At 42.1% G+C, this 21,717-nt stretch overlaps 1 protein-coding gene across 4 annotated transcripts in view; it reads left to right on the plus strand.

Annotated features, from left to right (window-relative positions):
* Positions 1-21,717, plus strand: part of ryr3 (ryanodine receptor 3) — a 128,841-nt gene that overhangs the window by 31,320 nt on the left and 75,804 nt on the right. For all 4 annotated transcript variants that reach the window (XM_061051727.1, XM_061051728.1, XM_061051729.1 and 1 more), the window contains 17 exons: positions 1,407-1,481; positions 1,850-1,928; positions 2,209-2,321; positions 5,342-5,441; positions 5,644-5,737; positions 6,637-6,711; positions 8,477-8,633; positions 10,540-10,704; positions 13,114-13,235; positions 13,387-13,567; positions 14,847-14,982; positions 17,726-17,821; positions 17,971-18,089; positions 19,096-19,229; positions 19,436-19,677; positions 20,322-20,514; positions 21,056-21,272. In XM_061051727.1, coding sequence (XP_060907710.1) covers positions 1,407-1,481; positions 1,850-1,928; positions 2,209-2,321; positions 5,342-5,441; positions 5,644-5,737; positions 6,637-6,711; positions 8,477-8,633; positions 10,540-10,704; positions 13,114-13,235; positions 13,387-13,567; positions 14,847-14,982; positions 17,726-17,821; positions 17,971-18,089; positions 19,096-19,229; positions 19,436-19,677; positions 20,322-20,514; positions 21,056-21,272 — 2,298 coding nt within the window. The remainder of the gene's footprint in view (positions 1-1,406; positions 1,482-1,849; positions 1,929-2,208; positions 2,322-5,341; positions 5,442-5,643; positions 5,738-6,636; positions 6,712-8,476; positions 8,634-10,539; positions 10,705-13,113; positions 13,236-13,386; positions 13,568-14,846; positions 14,983-17,725; positions 17,822-17,970; positions 18,090-19,095; positions 19,230-19,435; positions 19,678-20,321; positions 20,515-21,055; positions 21,273-21,717) is intronic.

Here is a 21,717-nt window from a genome sequence, read left to right on the forward strand (position 1 = left end):
CTGGCATTGATGTGTCAGCACGACAGCAGGCCTGAAATACAGACTGCCCCTCTCTCTCTCTCTCTCTCTCTCTGTACCCCCTCCCTCACTCCCAGCTGTTGGTGGATACTCTTCCCATTTTTCTTTTGATCAAACCTTGTTTCCTTTTTTGTCTCGCCTGCACAAACCCTCTGGGAAATGACTTGGTTGCCAAAAGGAAATCAGCTCTCGGTCACATTTGAGGGTTGAGGAGTTCCCTCTAGGTCAGTTTTAAATGTGACCCTGCGAGCAAACACACAAATTAACGCTGACAACTGGGTGAGAAAGAGGATAGCCTTCATGTATTGCTTATTGGATAAACACTGCAGTGTGCGTCATGCTGGTTAGCACAGTCCCAGACCAGGGCTTGGTCCCAGCTGTTTCTATTCGGAGGTTAAATTCTCTGTTGCCCCAAAACAGAGTCAAGTCAGTTACACTAGAAAATCTAAATGAACCATACGAATAATTAAGTTTGTAGTTATAGTCCTTATAATATACATTTTCACCATAATAATGACAAATACCTAAAAGTAGAGATTGGACTAAATTGGACACTTTTTTGGGGGGGGGGGATTTTTGTGCCTTTAATGGAGAGATAGGACAGTGGATAGAGCTGAAAATCAGGGGGAGAGAGAGAGTAGGGAACGATATGCGGGATAGGAGTCACAGGCCGGATTCGAACCTGGGCCGCCCGCTTGGAGGACCACGAACCTCCATACATGGGGCGCACGCTCTAACCACTTTTCCACCAGCGCCCCTCACTTAATATTTTTTAGAAGTGAACTGATTACTTTACAGCTGTAGGCCTGATTCCAAACGTGTTTATCTCGAGCAAAACAATTAAAACCTATTTAAACTTGCTACCACAGGGATGGGTCTGATGCTTATGGCTCCTTCTCTTTTTTTTCCTTCTGCTGCTAGAGGTTGATTAAAAGGGTAAGTGGATTTTTTTCACCTCAGTGGTGGAGAAGAAACAACATCTTTTTATTCTTTTTTGCTCAGCTGTTTTCACACATTTCCTCATTTTGTTTCTAGTGTGTCACAACCTCTTGTTCGTCACAAGAAGTGGAAAAAGATGTTTAATGAATGTGGGACCGTGTTGTAATGTTTGTTTTTTTTGTGTGTACCTTTGCGTGCCTACCTTCCGCTCTCTTCGTCTGCTTCCTGCCTGCTCTTGAAATGGATGTTGAAAGTTGAAGAGACTTTGTTGCTTTAAGTCCCGTACAGTTAACTCGCGCTGACGAATGCAGAGGAGCCTGCTGACTTACTGTGTCACCAAAGTGGAGGTTACTAACTTATTCAATATGTCCCACCTGTCAGGGTCCACAGGTCGAGGGTTATTATTTGCAGAAACAGTAATAACCTGTTGTCTTTGTGTTTCCTTTAAGGCGGGTCAGGGGGGCGGACACCGCACCCTGCTCTATGGTCATGCCATCCTCCTCCGCCACTCCTTCAGTGGTATGGTAAGTATCAACAGTGTATTTTCATGATTGTCCAGTAAAGTAGTGCAAATGCTGAAAAATATGTATGTACACAAACTGTATGTAATACTCTGTCAAATACAAGCCATGAGTTTCAGAGTAAGAGGTAAAAACTGCAGAAAAACAACAACTGGATGAATATAAAAAAGCTGAAAATCTTCAGATCGAACCGAAATTTACTCATGTTTGTTCATTTTAATTAAAACCACAAGATCTTTAATATCAGCAATCCATGTACAATACTTAGAAAAGGGTACTCATACTTGTCTGGATGCATTTAAAACCAGAGCGGATTTCTACTCTCAGCATGTCTTCCTTTGCCCTGACACAAATTATTTTTCACCCTCCAGTTCCTGACCTGCTTGAAGACATCAAGGTCTCTTACAGACAAGCTGTCATTTGATGTCGGACTACAAGAAGATTCAATAGGTACGGTGAGACTAACGGGCACTTTACAGACTTCACTTGGGTTTTTAAATGCTTTTATTGAATTCCTTGCTGAGAAGCAGTTTCAGGTTGTAACCTTGACATAGAATCAATAACCTAAAGAGAACTACTGTGACTGTGTTCTATACTACACAAGACATTTGAAGTACAGACTGTAATACGTTTATCAAGTGGAAAAACGATACTTTGACTGCTGCTTCAGATGATGGCTGTTATTAGCTTTCTGACTCTGGGATCAACACGTCTGCGTTTGTGTGAATAGGAGAGTCCTGCTGGTGGACCATCCACCCTGCGTCCAAGCAGAGATCTGAAGGAGAGAAAGTCCGCATCGGAGATGACCTGATCCTTGTCAGCGTGTCAACAGAGAGATACTTGGTAGGTCAATTTCAAACTCATCTGTTGGTATTGCATATTTCAACAACAAGGCGATTCAAAGTGCTTCACACAAGACATCAAAAGCATCATGACAGAGGAAAGAAAAGAAACATTAAAATAGAAAATTTAAAAATCACTGAAATTATTAAATCTGAAAATATGTTCAAATAAAAATAATTCAAATGAAATTAATTTAAATAAAAAATAAGAAATTAAAGTAAAGAAATTAAAAGAGTTAAAACAAATAATAATAATTACATTGCAGAGTAAAAGTAAAAAATCTTATTAAAGCTGTTTAATTAAAGGCAGATACTGAGACAACTAAGAATTTAGGGAATATAAATATTCTCTGATAGATTCACTGTAGATCTATATGTACAGTTTTGGCACAAAGATGGATTCTTATTTTTTTTATGTAAATGTTTCCTTCTCTTCTAGGGTTGAATGAAGTCCGTTAAATAAAACTTTATACAGCCTCCATGTAGCAGGCGTGATATGCAGCTCAACAAACAAACTATAAGGAAAAGTAGTGAGAAACCGTGCTGTTTATTAATATAATACTTACTTATACTGCTGTTTTTATTTTTGGATAAATATTCAAAATGTCCAAAAATCTCACAAAGTATTGAAGCACTGTGAATAATTCAGAGGCAAGTTGCTTTATTATTAATGTGAAAACATACTACTGCTACTAGTAACTTGCAAAAGTAAGTTCATCATATTGAATGATGTATCATCAATACAAAAACAGACATACACTGCACTGCATACACTGCTATGTGAAATCTTTAGCTTGTTTTTCAAAATGTAAATGATTTAAAATGATACGACATAATTGAGAATTAGATTTAGGTTTTTGGATGTCATACTCCCTTTGAAACTTTTTTGACACAGAGAATCATCTGAAACTGGCCTTAGCAGTCTTAAAGGATGATGGGTTCATTTCAGCTGAATCTGTTCACATGAAATCAGCGGCCTCCACTCAGCGTCTCATCTTTAGATAAGAGGTTTTTTTTCCTCTCATGAGTATTTACTACTGCTCAGACAGTCTGGATGTATCGGATACAGTCTCTAGTTACTGATGCACACTGTACCGTCTCATATTTGCCGCCTGTCTGGCTCGCTTGTTTGATCTCACTTCATACAGATTTTCCCTCCCGTTGTTTGGGGGGGGGGGGGGGGGGGGCTTTTGTTATTCCTCTGCCAAATGTTTTCATGTCCAAATATTGTTGTCTGCCACTAAAATTGCAAGAGTTGAGAGGCAGACAATGCGAGCGAATTTGTGGAGATTATGCGCCTCACATAGCTGGAATTATTATGGTTCACTGTCCGTCTCAGAAAGACGCTCTGCAAAGTTTCATGTGCGTCATGTAGCTCTGATACCGGTCTCACTCCGGCGCACTTCAGAGTGACAAGGCAATTCAAGGGGACACCTTTAAAACTTTTCACCGCTATCTGTAATGGAAATCTGATTACTTGTAAAAGCCCCTCCTGTGCAGTTACTTTTCAAAAATGATTTTTTTTTTTGGGGAGGGCATCCATCTCTCTGATGAGCTCAGACTTAATGCTGTCTCCCTTATGCAGAGCTTTACACCCGACCTCAATTAACTTAGCAGGTAAAAAGAGAGAGCACAGGGAGATTTGGGGAGGGAGATTGAGAGGGAGAGGAAGAGGCAGAGAGAGAGAAATGGAAAAGGAGCAGGGACAGCGACGTGCAACGCATGGGAGAGTGAGCTTGCCCCCCCCCCCCCCGGCCCCTTCAGAGAGGGAAATGTGCAATTAAAGCAAAACTGGCAAGAATCCAGCCTTTTGGTCTCCTCTGATGGGAGATCTTCACCTGATTCGGCCCTGACAGAAACTCACCTTTTGAAGAACAGGGCCACATAAGAAATTCAGGCAAAAGCAATCAGTGCTCCATTACTTCGAACAGTCGTAGATGTCGTGACTCCGGCTTTTTAAGATGTATGCAACTGTTGCTTTGGGACCAGTCAGGATGAAATACGTCAGCTGTTTTCCCCTTTTGTCTGCATCTAGTGTTCAATCCTGGGGCCTGAATGTCGAGAAACAGGGAAAGTTTGACTTCAAACAATTGTAGCCACATAAAAACTTTATGTGTGTTTCCTATGCGCTATAGTCTATCTATCTATGTCCTCATGAAATGTTGGACTGAAAGAAAAAGGCATAATGTGCATTAATGAAAGGCGTGGAACAGAGTTTATGGCTAGGGCAATATTGACGTCATCCTGACTCACGTAATACAATTATCAGATTGCTGGTGCCAACTATCAATATTTTAATTAAAAATGTAATTAGATTCTACTCACTGTGTCACAAAAAGAGGAAGACAGCAGGAAAATGTGAGGCAGTGGTAAGTAAAAAGAAGAGAAAAAAATGCTGCATGATAAGAGGTAACACTTAAGTTAATATAAAAGAAAGATTATTTGTGGGGCTTTTTGTGCCTTTATTGGAGAGGCAGGAGAGTGGATAGAGTTTTATATATTGGGCCGAAAGAGTGGAGAATGACATGCGGGAAAGGAGCCACAGGTCAGATTTGAACCCAGGCCACCCGCTACGAGGACTACAGCCTCATGGGGCAAGCGTACTAACCACTCAGCCACCGGCGCCTACACTTTACACACATCGCATCTTGCCGGGATAAAGTTGAAGGTCATGATCATTCCTTGCTTTCAAATGCACCGAGATCCGGTCTGCAGGACTCCAAAGTGTTTCTGCTTGAAGGAATCACTGTAGAGTATTATCTGGACATTGCTGCATTGAGAAGCAGCGGTGCAGCACTGCTTTTTACCCTGCTGTGTTTTAACTCTGTTTGGCAGCTCAGGAGGAGAGACGAGATGTTGTTTAATCTCTCTTCAACCCCAGCACTGGGACTTCTCACTCCTCTGTGCAGTACAGCTGAATCTCAGAGTCTGTTTATACTCGCTAACACAACTCCTCTCCTGGCTCCCTCTGTCTGCAGCCCTCTTGTTTGATGTGATTTTAAACCTGCTTCTCTCTTGCAGCACCTCTCTAACTCCAATGGCAACATCCAGGTGGATGCCTCCTTCATGCAGACCCTCTGGAACATCCAGCCCACCTGCTCTGCAGGAAACATGGCTGTAGGCAAGTTCAGCCCCTGATATACACTAACAGCTTTCATCCATTGTTTTCTAAGAACGTTAATACAGTGTTTGCAAAGATTACAACCGAGTATGTTTGATAGTGTACTGCATTGAAAGTTGTAATTTTTCCATGTCAACCTTTCACTGGATGGTTGACCTCTAAATGTAAAATGTATCTTGTAACACATGTTTTCTCTCATCAGGGTTTTTAATTGGTGGACATGTGATGCGTCTTTGTCATGGACACGATGAGAGTTTGACCATCCCAGGAGCAGACAAGAGTGAGAAGGAGCAGACGTAAGTTGCTTAATAACTCAACTGAAGTGATTTCTTGTCTTATGGCCACAGAGTCATTATTTGAAATAGAAGAAATTTAAGAATTGGGGACGAATGTTTTAATAATAAAAAAAGCTTCCTCAACTCTTGAAACAGTCCTTTAGACCAGTGGTTCTCAACTGGTCTAACCTAAGGACCCACCACCCACTCCCTCATGAAAATCATCACCCAAATCTCAATGATGTTTTCAACCAATCAAATGTATTGAATGAAAAGCAGTGCAGTTTGGACGTCAAAGAGAAAGAAGAAGCTGTTTTCTTCTCTGACTTTTTGACACACTTGTTTTCGAGAGACGTGTTTCGCAACCCACTGAAAAAAACTCCGCGACCCACCAGTTGAGAACCGCTGCTTTAGGCTCTTTACATCAAAGTTTTTGTTAGCCAGCAGAATGAGACTTTTGGATTGTTTTCCTGAATGTAAATCAGCGTGACAAAATGAAATAGTTCCATTTGCAGCTCCAAACTCTATTAAGTAAAAACAAAATGAGATATTCAGTCATTGTTTGTTGCTTTCCACTTGGATTTAGTGTTTTGTAGAAGAAGCAAGAATCGGGTTGAGTTGTTTTTCATCAGTCAATTTTAGATGTTTAATCATCGTAATGATTATTTTCTGTGGATTATTTTTCTCTCAGAATGAAGAGCAGATTACGTCTTTGTATCCGAATAAAAATGTGATTTTTCTTCTCTTGTAATTAGTGACCATAATTGAATGGGTAATGAAAGTCAATAGCTTCAGCTTAACAGATTGATATAGAGCTTTAGCTATGGTAGAACATATTCAGTTATTTAATCCCCCACTGTGACTGAAAAGCCTCGGAAATGAAAGAATGAATCTATTTTTATTTCTTTTTTTGCTCTCAGAATAGTCAACTATGAGGCGGGTAAGGGAGCATCAAAGGCCCGCTCGCTTTGGAGACTGGAGCCTCTCAGGATCAGGTGAGATCACACCAAGACACACACAAAGACAGACACACACACACACACACACACACACACACACACACACACACAAAGACAGACACACATGCTGAATAAAATGGTGTAAAAGTCACAGCTTGTGTCTTGTAGCTTATATTCAAACATCACCTCCCTTTACTAAGAACGGTCATCACCAATTAGTTGACGAGAAACCCTCAGAAGGTTTGATTCAGGTTCCCATCTCTTTCAATCTACTTCTCTTTCTCTGTCTACCCCCCCCCCCCCCCCCCCCCCCCTCCCTCTTCTGCTCTCTTTAACTGGCCACCCACGCAATTTCCCCCTCCAGTCACATCGTCTGCTGGCTCTCCCTGGGACCGCCTGTCAGAGTCTGTACACTATGAAGCGATTGCAGGTGCCTCCATTAATGCACATGTTCTCGCTCCCGGCTCGGGGAGGAATTTTTAAACGGCGTTTTCCACGCTGCGTCAGCCTTATGGAGAAAGTAAAGCTCCTCTGACAGCAAAAAAAAAAAAAAAAAAAAGTTTCACTTCATCTGTGTCTCGGGCTGACATTTTCATTCCATTTGCAGACTGGTTTCACACACAGTTCAACATGTAATCCAAGAGAATCTGTGAATGATTTAATAAGTTTGTTTAAGCATTTGAAGGAATTTGACTTGGCTACATTTAAAGCAGAAAATACACATTTAACTTTCAGGGTATTTATTTACCACGTGTAACTTTTAGAATAAATATTTGTATATAAACTCCTCAAAAAAAATTATTTTGGTCAATTATTTCGCCCCTTTAATAATACTAATTGGTGTCGTATGTTATATCGTTGGAAAGCCTGATTAGTCACCTTTACAACGAGGTATAACTTCATGTGCAACACAGCTAAACATGTGAGTAGCGCTCTAAAAAAATGTGCCAAAATCCCCTGAAATGTTCTTCTGTTTTGAGCTCCAAGTGCTGCCAGGTGTGTGCCAGTTACAGGTGTATGACTGGCACCTGACTAACAGCACTTGTGGGATCATCTTGGGCATGCTGTTCATGCCAGAGTGACCAACACACCATCAGCAACTCCAGGTTGAGGAGTGGGATGCCGTCCCATTCCGAAATGTGACCAGCATGAGGAGGAGGTGCCAAGCTGTTGTGGCTGCGTCTGGATCTTCCACACTCTACTGAGGTCCCTGACAGTGTAAAATGAATGAAGTGTAAAAAAAAACGTATTACTGTGGGAGAGTGCAATCATCCATTCCACCAAGCAACTCAAAACAGGAGTGAATACTAACAGAACAACATTGCAGGGGATTTTGGCACATATTTTTTAGGGCGGTACCCACACGTTTAGCTGTGTTGCTCATTCCATGAATGCATGATCCTTACAAGTTATACCTCGTTGTAAAGGTGACTAATCAGGCTTTCCAACGATACAAAATACGACACCAATTAGTATTATTAAAGGGGCGAAATAATTGACCAAAATAATGTTTCCAAACTTTTTTTGAGGCGTTTATTTGACAGGTGGGTGCGTTGTATCTGTTTGCCGGGAGGCTTCAGGCTCGCCTCAGCTCCGCCTCTTTGTCTGTTTCTAGGTTGTTGTAAGTTACATGTGTAGGTTGAGACAGCGTTTTTCAATTTAGAAACGCCCATCGTTGGGCTTCTAAACACCTCTTCAGAAACCAATAGGGTGATGTCGCTGAGACTAGATCCGTGTTATAAACAGCTACATGCTACGCTCTCTGTGTACAAACTTTGTGACACCGGTCCTCTTTCCTTAGCTGGAGCGGTAGCCACATCCGCTGGGGTCAGGCCTTCCGACTACGCCACCTCGCAACCGGTAATTACCTGGCCCTGACTGAAGACCGAGGACTGGTCCTCCAGGACAGGGAGAAGTCTGACACTGCAGCCACTGCCTTCTGCTTCAGACCCTCAAAGGTTAGCGCTCACTCTCCTATATAAACATGATTTATTCATTATATTTCTACTACTGGCTCTTATGTGCCCCTTGAGCAGGGCGGTTGCAGTCGTCTCCAGGCCGCCCTAGCTGTTGATGTAAATACATTTCCAGGGCAACTTTCCCCATTAAAGATGTCTCTAAATATTCCCCCCCCCCCCTCCCCCCCGACTACTTCATCAAAGGCTCCAGAGACGCTCTGTAAGCTCTTAATGAGCTCATGACTCGCAACAATGAATTGACCTTTTCCCAGCTGCTGAGTAGACAACTTTGTGAACGTTGGAGCAAACATTCCTGTTGTGTCCGAGCGTAATCGCCTTTCACCGGGATGAAACTATTTTTAATGAAGAAGTCAAGAGCAATCCGTATAAACAGTGTGAAATGATTCAGTGGTGATGCGTTTGGGGAGTTTTCAGGATGGCTTTTTTTTTTTTTTTTTGTATTTTCTATTTGCCTTTGTTTATTTATTCCCCACAATGTTTGAACTTTTTGTGCCCCAGACTCTGTTTAGAACGCTGTCTCTCTATCCGTCTGTTCCTTTTGTTGTAATTGGTTGTACTCCAAAAATAGTCTCGCTCCCTAAAATAACCTCCAGAAACAAGCGCATGGCTCGTCTGAAAATTCAGACTGAAAACAGGTTTTTTTTTTTTTTGGTTTTTTTTTGTGAGCTTGTTTGTGAAGCTCGGAAAGGTTTTTTATTGAAGTAAATTGTGCAGCTTAGACAGAGAAGTTAGTACAGAATTTGATTTGAATTTTTCAGAATGCTGTCACTTAAATTCTTCATATTGTTCAATGCTAAAGAATTCAATTGATTTCTTTTTTTAAAACTGTTAAAAGTCTTAACACAAATCTACTTTGAATATTGAAAAAGAGAGACAACAGGAGCGCTTGTGGTATCCCTCAAACCACCGGAGCTCATGGAATGGAAGACTTCCTTAAACCTTAAGACCCAAAAAACAAAAATCCAGGTCCAGGCACTCCAGGATGGTTAGAAAAATATAAAAGCCCTTTTAATTAATTGGGCTAGAAACATTAAAATACACCAACGCCTATCGGCTTGCCCCTTCTTCAGGGTGCCATCACTACTTAGAATATTCTTTGTTAAGTTTTGAGTTTAACCTCCCTTTACCTCTTAGGTGTCCCGTTTAAAATGTGGAAACATCCCAGCTAATCCCCTGGATTTACTGTTTGTAGTGCGAGTAATTGTGCATTATTATCTTGTGTTTGAAACTGCTACAGTGACATTAAATAGCATGTGTGCCATGAGTCACCTTCACAGAGTGCCATTACGTCCCCGTAGATATCCTTTTATCTCCAAATGCTACCGTATGAAATCCTCTTGAGTGCTGCAATTTTTTTTCTTCCAAACTGTCCCACTCCTGACATCGCAGTGTGAATGCCCTCTGTGATCACAATATCCTGCAGCACCTTCAGGCTTTCTGGGGGATTACTGAGGAGTCATGGTTCTTTTGAAAATCAAATATAGAAAGAAACTCTGTCATTTTATGTAGATTGCCTAATCTCTTCTTCGTCTGCCGATCGCACACGTTCCCCAGTACCAGTCGGGTCCCGAAGCTAAAAAGGTCAACGCTCTGCCGTGTTGAACATCGGCATTAATGTGTTCCCGACTGCTTTCTGTCGCCTTCTATTGTCTGCCTCACTCCATCTCTGCTGAGCCAGACGTGAAGCAGAGCTAATGAGGCCAGCAGCAACGTCCCGGCAGGCCAATGAACGAACTCTCTCCTCAACCTGCCTCCTCTGGTTTACGTCCCATCATAACAACATTGTTGTTTGTCATGTCTCAGTGCCTCTGTGTTGTTGTTGTTGTTGTTGTTCTCTCTGTTGCATATCTGGTAACACGTGCCTCTCAATGTCAACCCCCGACAGGAGAAGGGAGACCTGGGCCCGAAGAGGGACATCGACGGCATGGGAGTCCCCGAGATCAAGTACGGGGACTCGGTCTGCTTCGTCATGCACGTCGCGACGGGGCTGTGGCTGTCCTACATGTCGCCTGACGCCAAATCGTCCCGCCTGGGGCCGCTGAAGAGAAGGGTAAGCCGATTAAAACTGTTCCTCTGCGGATGACAGTTCATACTGAATCACTTCAGAGGTCACGTTATGAAGCATCGTTTCAAGACTTATTCAATTGACTTTATTGAATGATTCCTGTAGGCATCAAAATACTTCATATTCATACAAAGCAGTGCTATTTTATTTTGACAGTTAATGAGATGTATTTGTCTTTAAAGTTAGTTAAACCAAAGCGAGTGAATAAAGCACCTAGGTGAGTAGTAACCTTAAGAAGAAGTTCATTTTTTTGTGAACAATCCCAGCTGTGGGTTTCATTTAGTTTATCTCAACCTTTTTTTTATTTTTGCTTACATATCTTGTTGTTGTGGTGTTTTTTTTTTTTGTTTTTTTTAATGTTTTCAGCTCACCAGAAGAAACAAACTCAATTTTTCAGGCGAATAGTTTTTTTTCTTTCACAGTTTAAGCTCCATGTTTACTCTTTGCAAACACAAACCCACCGCTCTGATGTTAAACTGCAAGCTAAACAAACAGGCACCTCCGTCACATCAGAGTGAATCCCCTGCACTGTAGAGCTGTGTACGGCGACTTCTGTGTGCCGAACGTAACAGACAGACAACAAGCCTTTCTAAAAGTTCTCCCTAAGTTTGACAAGTGGAGTCAGAGCAGCAAGACTCTTGTTTCTCTCCGTGTAGGATAACACACACTCATACTGTGCGTTGTGTTTTTGTTTTCACAGATACTTTTAGGCTTCATTAGCTGTAAGAGAACATGTTGAAGGCTAGTCCGATGTGAGGGGTGGAAATGAGAATATGAATTTTTGGATTTATGTAGTGTGATAAAAATAATGGTAGATAGATATTTTTTTTTTTTACTTTTTGAGTATTTTTGAGTGAATAGTTCTTCCCGTCATGACATTCACAAAGCTGACATCTGTCTCCCGATGTGTTTGTGGTGAGATCCTGCCCGCCTGTCATAGCTCGTCCCCATCACCTCGAGGTCTATGTTGAGAGTAGCATATCACACCTAATGGCACCAGTTGGTCACACTGTATGGTTGTCTAAACACTCACCTCACCCTGGTGCACATTTATTTTCCTCCCTATTTAAAAAGTATTTTCTGACCTGGATACTCGCAGCGCAACTCCTCTCCCCTGACTCCCACCCGCTCTGCAGACATGATGTAGTATCCCATTTGGACGTGATAATGGGCCACGGTGATGGTGACAGTTAGTTTTGGGTGAGACGCGGGGGATTAGGGCGGCACATGAACACTGCTCATCGCTGGGCAAACCTCCAGGGACCGACATCAAACCGCCGCCTTGTGCCGGCGCCAGGCAGTCCCTGCAGCTCTGGCAGGGTGCCAGTGCACCTGATATGTTAGAGGCGATGGTCAGTTTACACTTGGACCCACCGCCCACCCTTCTCGCTAATGCTGTTTGATAACAGCGAGTCGGGTTTCGCTGAGCTGTAGTGGTGTAAACCTACTTTCATTACATCTTTGAGTGTTTCATTCTAAAAGCTTCTGGATAAATAGCTTGTTGAGTATCTGTTTTAACTCTACTTTTATATAACTGGCTACTTAAAAAACACTATTGAGGGGGCACCAGTGGCCTAGTGGTTAGTTCGCATGCACCATGTATGGAGGATATTGTCCTCGAAGAAGACGGCCGAGGTTCAAATCGGACCTGTGGCTCCTTTCCTGCATGTCATTCCCCGTCTCTCTCTCTCTCGCCCTGATTTCCGACTCTATCCACTTTCCCTTGCCTTTAGTAGAGCGATAGAGTAGAATAGAATTGAATAGAAAGTCTTTATTGTCATTAAACAATTGTACAACAAAATAAGAAATCTTCTCCTTAAAGGCTTTATATGCGATTTTTTTGATCCAGCAGATGTCGCCCTTGAGCACCAGCATGAAACCAAAACAACTTTATTATGCTCGTATCTTCACACTGCATGTAAATTTACCTGAAATGAGCGTGATCTAGAAACACAGTTAAGCAGTGAGTACAGTATGTTATTCTTCTTTTCTCTAGTCCCTCAATTAAACATCTTTTATACGCGAGGGGAGGAGTCGGCCGGCCGTCCGGGCGATGTAAACAAAGTGAAGATAGGACTCTGAAAACTCTGAAAGCATCACAGACAGTGGGACTCGGGTGTCACACTCATTGTAGACAGTCATTACTCACAGAGTTATTTTCAGAGGAGATACTTGATTTCTATTATATTTAAGTGTGAAAAATCGCATATAAAGCCTTTAAAGTGCAAAGTCATACAGGTATCCACAGCTACAGATAACAAACAACTTACTTGGATCAAAAGTCTAATTGGACAAAAAAGTAATTCACTGATGCATTGTTGTTACAGTGTCTTTGATGTGTTCTATAGTAATCTGGAAATGTCTATTAATGTGTGTGTGTTTATTCTGGTCTAGGCCTGCCTGCATTCTGAGGGCCACATGGACGATGGTCTCATCCTGCAGCGCTGTCAACACGAGGAGTCTCGGGCTGCTCGCATCATCCGCAACACCACTTTACTCTTCACCAACTTCATCAAGTAATCACTTAAAAAAAACACTTTTATCTATTTTTTCAACACAATCGTGCAAAAAGACAAAACTCCCAACACTATGTTAATTCTTGCTTGGTGTGTTTCACATTTTGAAAGCTTGACTCTTCTTGCTTCCTTCCTTGTCTTGTCCCTCTAGGGCTTTGGACAGCACTGTAGATGGTGTGTCCGCGGAGGTGGCCGGCTATGTTGAGGAGGTGCTGCAGACTCTGAACGACCTGATCGAGTACTTCAAACAGCCCGATTCAGAGCTGGAGCACGAGGAGAAGCAGGTCCTTCTGCGTTCACTCATCAAACGTCAAGACCTCTTCAAAGAGGAGGTGAGAGTTGCTTTTGGAAAGACAGTTGTTTGATAAAGATTTTGGACACTTTGGACTCTACTCTCAGTGAGACTTCTTCATAGCTGTAATGCTGTTTTATCGTCAGTTTGGTGGCTTTATTTATGTGCGGGGGAAAAAAGTGTCCTCTGGCAAATGAAGATTTTATCTTTAATTCTTGGACAAGATCAGTAAAAGTAATCAAAATAAACTTGAAGCCTGTTTTATAACTTTAAACAGGTTATTATGTTGTTAGACATTCTTATATTGTTACAATGCTGGATATTAATAATATACTTGGACAAAGTTTCAAAATCAGTAAGTTAATAGACGTCTGAGTAATCCCTCAGTCTTCACAGCTCAGTCTGCAGGCTGCTCTATTAATCAATCAAATAATCAATCTTTATTTCTATAGCACATTTAAAACAACCTTGATTGACCAAAGTGCTGTACAAGCGTAAAAAAAACACAATGTAAAAACAACATATATGGTTGCAAAAACTGAAATTAAATCATGGTTATGTCATTGGTGATGTGTGTGTCACTTTTTTGTTTTGGTCTGTTTTGTTTTGGTTTTGTGTTTGTGGGATTTTTAAAAAAAATTTTTTTTATGTGGGTTGCTTGTTTTATGTTGTTATATTTAAAAATAAATAAATAAATAAATAAATATGGCAAAAAAAACCAAAAAAAAACATCTAGAATGAAACACAATAAATAGGAGCATGAATACAATTTCAAAATGTCAAGCTCAAATTGTATTAAAAGCCAGAGCAAAGATTTGAAGTTTTCGATGGACTCTGCACACAGGCAGGCAGTTTTTTTGTACCTTGGAGAGTATATCCCAGGCACAGCAGAACAAGGACACGGCCACTTTCCCAGTGTCCTGGAGAGATGACCAATCGGATGAAATTAGGCGTGTAGGTGGGGGGGGGGGGGCCTTAGCAAACAGACAGAGGCCGAACGGAGGGTTTTCATAGACACCAGGATGAGATAAACACGTTCTTTTGACTTGTAAATGCAAAGCTACAGGAGAGGTGTCACAGAGTCAAGACTTAAAAACTCATAATGAGCATAATATTGCCACTTTAACATCAAGTTTGTCTTAATAAACAATCGTCAATTTGTCCACTGTTGTGTCATTTGAAAACAAAAAATATTCTCTAGATTACTTCACTCCATAGAGCCTGTTTTAGAAAAGTATTTCACATCCTGCCACTGTCAGTACATGCTGTCTGTTTAGAGTGGGGGTGAATCATGGATGACTCCTGACCCTTCTTCTCAGGGCATGCTGACCCTCCTGTCCAAATGCATCGACCGGATGAACCTGTACGACAGCGCCGCTCACTTTGGAGAGATGGCGGGGGAGGAGGCGGGCGCGGCGTGGAAGGACATTCTTAACCTCCTCTATGAACTCCTGGGTGAGCGTGCACTGAGTGATCGATCGTGTGAAATATCCACATCTTCTGTCAGCGCTGTCAGCTGTCGACCCTGAGTCCACATGCAGTATTAATCTTTCCCCGAGTGTCTTTGCAAGAATCCTCGCCCCTCTCCTTTAAAACTTTAAACTCTCCCGTTTCCCCTCTCCTTCTGCCGTCCTTCCTCCCCTCCATAAACACCCTCCTCCCCTACGCTTGTTTTTCCTCAATGCCACATCTGGAGTTCACAGCAGGTGATGGCCTTTACATGACATTTATTTGTAATTATTTGTGACAAGGGAGTTGAGGGAGAAGCTAAGCGTGCACTCTTCGTTTAATAATCCACCCTGCCTTCCATTTAGGACACATCCTTCTCTGAGAGCAGTGTGGGCACATTACGGAGCACTGAGCTGCATATTTGAAAAGATGACGGCGTCATTAACAAAATGCCAGCCGTCACAGGTGCTGGCATTATCCCGATCTCTCGGCGGGCCTGCACATGAGTCATGAATGCTCAAGTTCTGACCCTGGAAAAGTTTCATTTTTGCACAACTTTTTTTTTTTTCTTGGGTAGTTTGTTTTGCTGTCATCGGAGCTCTCCCATCAACAGCTACCCCTCGGCTCACCTTGACTGCCCTTATATTCATCATAACCTCCCCAGCATGCACTCCCAACGCGCACACACAGTCAACACAGACGCTCAGGACTCGCAAACACACTCATCGCAGTGCACTCCAGCCTCACCCACAGAGGGGTCACCCCCAAGAATGCTAAGGCAGGTTTTTGCATGATGAATTTGTGCGGCCGGCCTTGTTTGTTTTGACCTCTCCTGGCCTTTAGAAAATAAGTCTGTCCGTTTATTTGAGGGGGATTAAACCGAGTCATTGTTAGAATTTAAATCTCCAGGTGGACAACTGACCTTAATGTTTTTTTTGAATTAGTCTTATCAGTCATCCCCTTGAGAGATCAGGACGCATTTTACAAAAGAGACATATGTCCTTCACAACAAACAAAACTGCAAAACAGAATGACACACTGACACTATAAATATTTCATTTAAACATTTTTAGATAATTAAGCTTAAAAATCTCCGATAGGAAGGGTGGATGGCAGTTTTTAGTTTGTTCCATTTAAAAGGGGCAGAGAAACAAAATCTACCAATATTTGTGTCTACAAGAGGGATATGTGGCAGCAGTAGCTCTGTCCATTGGGACTTGGGTTGGGAACCGGAGGGTCGCCGGTTCAAGTCCCGGTGCGGACCATAATGTGGAATTTAGTCTGGTAGCTGGAGAGGTATCCTTGAGCTGGGCACCAGACCCCCAACCCGCTCCCTGTGTAGCAGCCCCACTCTGACATGTCTCCACTAATGCATGTCCACAGGTCCTGTGTGTCCATGTGTGTGAGAAGCATGTCTCTCAATAACAGAGTGTAAACCAGAATTTTCCCTCTATATAAAATTGAAAATTAAAATCTAAGGTTCAGTAGCTGATGGATTGTGTTCTGTAGTTAATGGATTAAATCAGTAAGGATAGGTAAGGTAATGTGGAGCTTTAGCAGTAAAGGTTTACAATTGAAGTGTCAGTGAATCAACTGTTACAAAGATCAATGATGACAATGAAATTAGTCAAGTATGATTTGTACTTTTTCAGGGACAGACATGTAGTTTGACTGCATATGGGCTTTGCGAATGAAGAGGATGGAGAGGAAGAACAATAGTTGAATTCAAGTTTTTGGAGTCAAAAGTTGACATGGGTCTTATGAGGACATTGACATCAAATTCATCCCATGTGCTGAATTATTCAAAAGAAATAGCGAAAAAAAAAGAGAAGTCTTCCCACTGACAACAAAGAAACAGAAAAGGCTCTTCAGATGCAGGAGGAGAAAAAACAATGTGAAAAATGTGACCCAAAAACAGGATTTTGCTCAGATAAGCACAGATATCATCTTCACAACGTAGAGAATGGATCCTGGATTAACACTTAACATTATTCATACTTGTCACTCTTTAATGAAATGTCACCAGTCTTATTATTCAAAGCTCATTCTTTTCTACTGAATGTAAATCTTGTTTCATTCTGCTTGATTCATAATATATTAAATGCTAATGTGTTCATTATTTGAAGTCTGTAGCCTCAGGTTCCTCCTCGCTCTCTGACTTTTAATTTCATGTTCCCTGGCTCTTTCTTCGCGATGTGGCTCGGTCGTCCTGTGTTCACTCTGAATGATAGCTTTCCTGAAAACTAAGAAAGGAAAGATTAGAAGAGATTAGACACCCATCAGTATTCCCTTGGCACAAAGTGCCGTTAAATTGTTTCCCGGGTGTTATCAGTCCAGTGTCCCTGAATCCTAATGGTGAAAAATGAGACAGTAAAGTAATAAGACCACTTTTGAATGTCACCATGGTGACGGAGAGGTGGCGCATGGGAACACACCTCCGATTTTTAGAGAGCTGAGATCACCTGAGTTCACATTGGCTTTAAAATTGTTCTCGTGTATTTTCTATTAGAAAGGTTGACAGTCTTGGTTTCACAGAGTTCATGAATTGTAATATCTGCAGACTCAGAGGGTGTTAGACAGACACTCAATGTGGACAGCACAATGATGGAATACCAAAGGTCAAATGGTCTGTGACAGCTGCTCATCAAAAAGTCTGATGCTTGTTCTGTTTTTTTTAAACCTCTAACCTCATTATTTATGTCTTTCACTGAAGCCTGTGTGTCATTTACTTGAACTTTTTGATGTGCAGCCGCGCTGATTCGAGGAAACAGGAACAACTGCACCCAGTTTTCCCGCAACTTGGACTGGTTGGTCAGCAAACTGGAGAGAATGGAATCTTCATCAGGTACTCAATGAAGCCCATTTTCTAATTCCTCTTTTATCTTCTTATAGCAGTGTGAGAAAAAAAAAAAACCTCTCCTGTTGATGCTTAAATGTGCTCCATGTGGTTAGACGTGTTCTATTATTGACGAACATTTTGTCTGACCTTTTTAGGGATCCTGGAAGTCCTCCACTGTATCCTGGTAGAAAGTCCCGAGGCGCTGAACATCATCCAGCGAGGTCACATTAAATCCATCATTTCTCTGCTCTACAAGCACGGGCGCAACCACAAGGTGGGTACACACGGGAGCACAATAGTTGTGTTTAAAAGTCTGATCAGTGACACAACTCCTGGTGCTCTAGTAGTGCTAATATGAAACGCTTTGACTAAGTGTTGTACCGTCAATACTAAGAAACAATAACTTAAGCTTCAAACAATGATTCTGTCAAGCACAAAACATACAGGAGAGTATTTGTGGGTTGGGATGAAAATAAAGAAAACTTATCTTCACCTTGTGGTTATAAAAATTAAAATGTTCTTTGTGAGAGTGTTTTTACACTTTGCTTATGTTTAAGTGTGGCACTGATAAGTGAACAGGTGCAGCACCTGGGTGTAGAATAACATATCTTTATCAAAGCACTGGTTATGTCAGGAATCATTCAAGATATCCTCTTTGTGAGTGTAATTTGTGCTTTTTTGTTAATCTCTCTTGGGTTCATAAATTGATTTATTCCTGGAAAAAACTAAATTAGACTTTGAAGAGTAGCAGCATCAGCTCAGCCTCTTAAATCCCTTCTCCAACAACAAAACAAAACCCACTGTGTGTAAAGAGATCCAAGCCTGAGTAAGAATTTAAATCAGTTTACAAAACATGAATCACTTTTCAGATAGTCAGAACTCAGTAACGTGTCCCATTGTCTTTGTTAAAGCCGTGATTGACATATGATGACATTCCAATAATGTGTTTTACATGCAGTGTTGAAATGCCGCGCTCTCTCAATATTTACGGCCGTTAATTGTCCCCGGTATGAAAGGGCATCCTCGTAAACGACAGCTGTTGATGGTGAGTGGCAGGTGGGAGTCTAGGGCCTGGTTGACCGCGCGGCCTTTTTTTATGAAGTGTGCACATACTTGGAGCGCTGCAGCCTGCAGAGAATCTGACTGAATGACTGATCTCTGAACTGAAAAAAATAAAGCTGTAGATTTTCATATAAAGGGTGGTTGAAAGAACGTCATTGTCATATGTAGAGTAAAGTAGAGCAATTTAAGTTTTCCACATTTATTCCCTTTTCTTCTAGATTCTGGATGTCCTGTGTTCCCTCTGTGTTTGTAATGGGGTGGCGGTGAGAGCCAATCAGAATCTGATCTGTGACAACCTGCTCCCCAAGAGGGACCTGCTGCTTCAGACTCGAATAGTTAATGATGTTCAGAGGTAAGAAAAAAAAAGAAAAAGTAAATCCTTGGGAGGTTTAATTATTTTTTTCTTTGTTGAATTTAAAATAGATATTCATATCTTCTATTTTGCCCAAATCCGAAATATCCTCCCCACAGCCAGGTTAGGCTCGGGATAGGCGATGGGGGAACGTTTGGAGGATGGATTCCTGTTATGATCTTTTCCCTCTCTTTTCACCCTTTTAGCATACGGCCTAACATCTTCCTGGGCGTGGCTGACGGTTCGGCTCAGTATAAGAAGTGGTATTTCGAGCTGGTGATCGACCAGGTGGACCATTTTGTGACCGGGGAGCCGACCCACCTGAGGGTCGGCTGGGCCAACACTAAAGGCTACGCTCCGTACCCCGGAGGAGGAGAGGGGTGGGGTGGAAACGGTGTGGGAGATGACCTGTACTCGTACAGCTTTGATGGACTTCACCTCTGGTCAGGTAGGTATTTCACATCACCTGTATGTTATGTATCAGTTAAAATATTTCTCAGGATTTTTCACCTTTGCATCAAAGTCATTCCGATTCAGATAAGCTGTGCACTACAGAGGGTAAAGTCTTTCTGAAGCAGCCTGGAGAGAATGTATTGTTAATAATGCAGGAGCCTGCTGTCCATTGTCCGGGATGCTCTTTTTACTTCCCGCAGAGTGAGGGACAAAGTCACACTCACAGTGGTATTACATCACCTTAGACCTTTCCTAAAGACTTTGATCAAGTGTAGCTCTGTGCAAAGCCTGAAGCCTAAAGAACCCGCTGAATGCAGACATGTAGGAAGTTCTCTTCCTGCATCAAAGGAAAGAACTCGTTGGCTCTGTGCTTTAGGGCTTTATGTCCTTTCAATGCCCCCTCTTCCCTTCTCCCTCCTTAACAGCATCACATTGATTTCACCTCTTGTTCCTTCCTCAAATACCCAACACCTCCCCTAATCCATTTTTCACGTCTCCCCCTTTTTTTTTTTTTTTTTTTAAAGCTCTCATCACCCACCTCTCCCCTTCTCCTCGTCATCCTGCCCTACACTCACAATGACTTTGCAGCCGTAACAGCCATCCATCCTCCCTCTCTGTCTCTCACCCTGTGTTGTCTAGGCCGAATCCCAAGGGCAGTGGCCTCCATTAACCAGCACCTGCTGAACTCAGACGACGTGGTCAGCTGCTGTCTGGATCTGGGCGCTCCCAGCATGTCCTTCAGGATCAACGGGCAGCCTGTCCAGGGCATGTTCGAGGACTTTAACACCGATGGCTTCTTCTTCCCCGTCGTCAGCTTCTCTGCCGGCGTCAAGTGAGGCTCTGCTTTTAACGATCGGGGGAATAAGATAAGGAATCATTCCCAAAAGAGGGGCTCCTTTTTATTATTTGTTTGGGATGTTTCTGTACTTGAGATGCAATTACTGCTCCTATCCCACGACTGCTTTTTATATAAAAAGCAATGATGGCATTTAAGATTATGAGTTTGCTGAAATTATTTTTTGGTCGGAGAACAAGTCAAAGATTTATTTCCTTAGAGGTCACAATCTTTTGAAAGTTTTAGTCGTATAGATGCTCGGTAGTTCAAAATGAATTCATGAGAGCAGGTGTTATTAAAAAGTTAAATGTTTTTCGCCTCAGGATGGCTCCACTTTCTGCTGCAGCCCTCATATTAGGCACAGTCAGAGGCGTGCAGTCTGTTTGGTGAATCGTATTTCAGCGGAAAATTGCATCTTTCAAAATTCATCGAAAAGTATTTTTTCAAAGAAACTCTTAAGAATACCCCCGGTGAGTTTAAGAGTCGCACGCTCGTTACACAAACAAGTCATGCAGCGTTATGTAACGTCTCATCCCAGGGTTCGTTTCCTGTTGGGTGGACGCCATGGCGATTTCAAGTTCCTGCCGCCCGCCGGTTACTCTCCGTGCTACGAGGCGCTGCTGCCTAAAGAGAAGATGCAGGTGGAGCCTGTGAAGGAATACAAGAGGGACCACGAGGGGGTCCGGGACCTGCTGGGTACCACTCAGTTCCTCTCTCAGGCGTCCTTCATCCCCACTCCAGTAGACACCAGCCAGGTAAGGATGGTGCAGACAAGAGACATTTAGCACCTGTAACTTAACAGTACTGTAAACATGTAGACAACTGAAGATCAAATGGGTGTATGAGTGAATGTTCATTTAAAAAAATACTTATGACGTAAAGGAAGTATAGCACAAACTGGAGAGAAATTAAGAGATTAAAAAAATACAAGAAGATTTGTTTAAAGCCCACTTAAAAACATGATTAAAAAAGTTGTGTCGCAAATTGTGATGGTGTAAATAAAACCCCTCATTCTTCAGTGATCACCTCTAAAAGCACAACATGGACATACACACCAACACATTCACAGAATAGATCCATATTTATAAACACAAACACCCCCCCCCTTATATGTTTCCTCACCCTCTATAACCCGATGAACAAAGCCTGCATTCTTTTCTCATTTTCCATCTTTCTTCTGTTCATTATGTTTGTTTTGTT

The sequence above is a fragment of the Labrus mixtus genome, chromosome 12 (assembly GCF_963584025.1).
Source record: "Labrus mixtus chromosome 12, fLabMix1.1, whole genome shotgun sequence".
NCBI classification, from domain to species: domain Eukaryota; kingdom Metazoa; phylum Chordata; class Actinopteri; order Labriformes; family Labridae; genus Labrus; species Labrus mixtus.